Source organism: Populus nigra, chromosome 17 (assembly GCF_951802175.1).
Source record: "Populus nigra chromosome 17, ddPopNigr1.1, whole genome shotgun sequence".
Taxonomy (NCBI): Eukaryota; Viridiplantae; Streptophyta; class Magnoliopsida; order Malpighiales; family Salicaceae; genus Populus; species Populus nigra.
This window is the reverse complement of record NC_084868.1, coordinates 3,254,991-3,258,539: the sequence shown is the minus strand read 5'-3', so window position 1 is coordinate 3,258,539 and position 3,549 is coordinate 3,254,991. Positions and strand designations below refer to the sequence as shown.

General features: G+C 35.3%; 1 protein-coding gene across 2 annotated transcripts; it reads right to left on the bottom strand.

Annotated features, from left to right (window-relative positions):
- Positions 1 to 410: 410 nt before the first annotated feature.
- Positions 411 to 2,903, bottom strand: LOC133676504 (reticulon-like protein B12). Of its 2 annotated transcripts, XM_062098177.1 has the most exons (5): positions 2,713 to 2,903; positions 2,511 to 2,602; positions 2,080 to 2,260; positions 1,041 to 1,252; positions 411 to 863 (listed from the first exon to the last, which is right to left on the bottom strand). In XM_062098177.1, exons 2-5 carry the CDS (start codon positions 2,575 to 2,577, stop codon positions 694 to 696), a joined length of 630 nt encoding a protein of 209 aa, XP_061954161.1. In that variant the 5' UTR covers positions 2,578 to 2,602; positions 2,713 to 2,903; the 3' UTR covers positions 411 to 693. The 2 variants fall into 2 exon arrangements, with proteins under 2 accessions (XP_061954161.1, XP_061954159.1); XM_062098175.1 differs by lacking the exon at positions 2,713 to 2,903 and having other exon boundaries at positions 2,511 to 2,703.
- Positions 2,904 to 3,549: the final 646 nt, after the last annotated feature.

Genomic DNA, 3,549 nt, shown 5'->3' with positions numbered 1-3,549 from the left:
AATTAAGTAATTAGGCCCGATTTCCTATATTGGTGAGAACCAGAGTGCTTCTTCGATAAAATCCCAGCCAAGCACCGGAGTCGTTCTTGGAAGTATATGGTAACTAGAGTTATTTATAGACCCTGAGAGTTCTGTTTTAGGTATATTGTGGTGCGTGAAGTTCCAAGTAAGTTGTTAATTGTTGTACAATTGACGTAGAGGTTGGTGTCCGCCGCTGGTTGTGGTTGTGCTTGGGGCTGCAGTTTTGCGCCAGCTGCATAGCCAACACATGCAGTTGGCTATCAAAAGCAGGAGTCGAGGTTTTTTGCCTCTGAAGAAGCTTTTGGACTCGAAACACGGCCTGAAGAAATGGTTTTTCTTTGTGAAGCCAATAGTGGTTGGTAAAGTTAGTGCTAACACAAAAATACATATAACAAAAAACGGGGGGAATATATTAAAGTGTTTGTAGCATGAGTGCAAAAAAGCCATATTGCCTTCTGAGATATACAGGGTCTCTTCTGCTCCAATTGATGCCGAGAAACTCCGGCTAGGAATGAAGGTACAAAGAGGAAAGAAATTGTTTCAAAAAAGGACCAAAACAAAAAAGAGCAATCTCCCACACCCAAAGCTCATAGATCATGGTGCCCACATGAAGCACTCCTCGGCACCATACCTCACAAAACATAACAAATCCCATAAGAAGAAAAATGATAATCAACTTAGTTTCTGCCTCTCCAAAATCCAATTTTGGACTCTGCCAATACACTCAACATCAACTTTTAGATACAATTGGTGTGATTTCTTGAACACCATCTCTGCATATCTATCAAGATAATCTTCATATCTCTCATAGAGCGCTGGAATTGTCAGAACGATCAGAAGGCCTGTCATAAAAATGTGTAGATTTAGAGATAACTGCGGAGAACAAAGATAGAGAGAACATGAAGAATGCATACTTTTTCAAAGTGTCCATCCTTGTACTAAGGACAATGTCATTTCTTTTTCTCTTTCAATTTGATTCGGAAATAAGGAACATATTTGAAGAAAGGATATGAACTTACTGGCGTAGCCCAGAGTAAGAAAATCAGTTAAGCCACCAACAACAGATATCAGCAACAGGTATGCAGCTACCTTCAAGAACAACTTTGTATCCTTGCCCAAGGCAATGTCCTGGGAAATTGAGAGCAAAGCATTCAAGCGAGTGCGGATCAAAGAAGCAACCTCAGTCACTGTTTCTTCTGACAGATGCAACCGTGGTAAAGGTGGAGCAGGTCTGGTCAACGGGAAAAAATCCATTAAAGCATCAAGTTTTCTAAAACTGGAAAATTAAATCTAGGAAACTCACTATTACTCAATTGAAAAACTGATAGTCCTCATTCTCCTTCCATTTAAAAAAAAAAAAAGGGATGATTTAGGAGAACTTCACCTGTAGATGTTAAGAGGATCAGGATGCAGAATTATCATGATTTTGTTATTTGTATAGAAAAAAATGGTAGTGTCATTATTTCATTTTGGTGGTAAATTTATTATAGATGTGTTAATTTGCCGAAATGAATGGCAGAAGTGACTGCAGCTTATAAAGAGAATCACACTCAAAGGCCAGCATTAATCCAGAAACAACAATGGCATTCCCTCGAAAGTATTTCTGCAAAATCATACATATGCCATTTGCTTAGGAGAAAAACAATTCCTAATCGGTTTCATCTGACATGCTTTCTGCTATTGACAAAGAGAAAATGTATTTGGGCGACTAATGCTGGAGTCAATTTATGAGTTAGCATCCAACATATAAAGATTTATAGCCATCTATCCACTGGACTGATGCCAACCTGGGCCATGACTGAAAATCACCTATTAAGCCTAGTTCTTTCATCGCTCAGAGTGAATCCTAAGATTTCTTATCACTTAACTGGACATCAGAGAAGCGGCATTGTAAAAGAGCTCAAGGAAAAAGTCTGAAAAAATGTTTTAATGCATGCTAAATACCACATTTTTTGCAACCGATCTTCTTGAATTGTTGAATATTCAAATCGGTCAGAATTAACTGGCACCATATAACCTTTAATCATGGTTAAGAATCAAAATTTGATTGGAAGGTACCGATTAAGAATTGCAGCAGATTTGGCCCAGAGAAAGAGAATGACAGCAAGGAGGAGGAGAACACTAGAAACAAGTGATAGAAGAGTGTAACCGGATCTCTCAAACACCACCCAAGAAGATAGAGTAACTAGAAGTATCCCAATTGTAATATTCATTTGCCTCCACAGTATCACATCCGCCACTGTTAAACAAAAGATATACCAAGTAAAACTACTGACAGAAAAATTATAACACCCATTGAAGCAAAGAAATATCTGTAATCCTTCATTACGAAGAGAACAAAACAAGAAAAGGGCTTCACAGAATTAAATAGCTGAAAACAGATACAAAGTCTATCCACTGCACCAATGGAATCAAGTGCAGTTAATGCTAGGAATTGATGAAGCAGATATGAATCATCATCATCGAGAAAGGATCAAAAAGTCACTTACCAAAACCTCCTCCAAAGATCTCATGAACAGTTCTTTGTCTGTTAAACAATCGACTGGATGAACCCATTTAGATAGAATCCGGTTTCAGATCTCTAAACACCAAAAGAAATAAAAAAAACCAAAGACAGGTATCTTTGAGATGCTGTTCAAGAAAGAGAGAAATAAAAGGTCGTCATAGCCTTTTTATATACTAGTAATGTACCCTTTTCTTTTCTTTTGTATTGTATTGTTCATTCAGGTGATCAGGGAGGTTCCATCCAATGTAGGACTAGTATGTCTGATGCATCATCGATGGAATGGAAGACTGTCAAAAGATGCGGTTGGTGGCCTCAGCATCCAGCCTAAAAGCGTCAGACCGCCCCTAGCTTTTCTATCTTTTCAGCTCTTTTGTTTCTTACTCTTCCACTAGTGTATAAAGCAGTGGGTAATAGATTTTGTATTCGTCTTCGCTGCAGGGTTGGATTTAAAACGAATTTATTAATGTGCTGAGATGAAGCAAAGAATAACATAAAAGGTCATCAAAAACTTATAATTTTAGTAATTACTATCGAGTCAATTCAATATATTATATTAAATTAACAATCCAAATGATGAAATTCAAATAATTGGATAAAAAAATATAATTATATAAAAGAATTTAAATAAACATAACAATTAAAAGAATAAGAATTAAGATTAAAATACAAAATAAATTTTATATTTAATTGAAGGATGAAATTGAAAAAAAAATCAATATAAAGGAAAATAAAAAAAATTAGGATCAAAATTAACATAAAAATATTGTAATAAAAGGGTGAAACTAGAAAAAAAAGTACAAAAGGACCAAGAAAAAATCATAAATCAAAACAATGAGGACCAAATTAAAAAATATAATACCATCAATTTGAATTGAAAGATAAAATTAAAAACAACTAAAACTTTTACAGAATGGCCAGGGATAAAAATTAGAAATCCAAAGAATAAGGACCACGTTGGAGAATATAATATTTGGTCAATTTGGATTGAAGGATAAAGTTAAAAACAAATAAAACTTCTATAA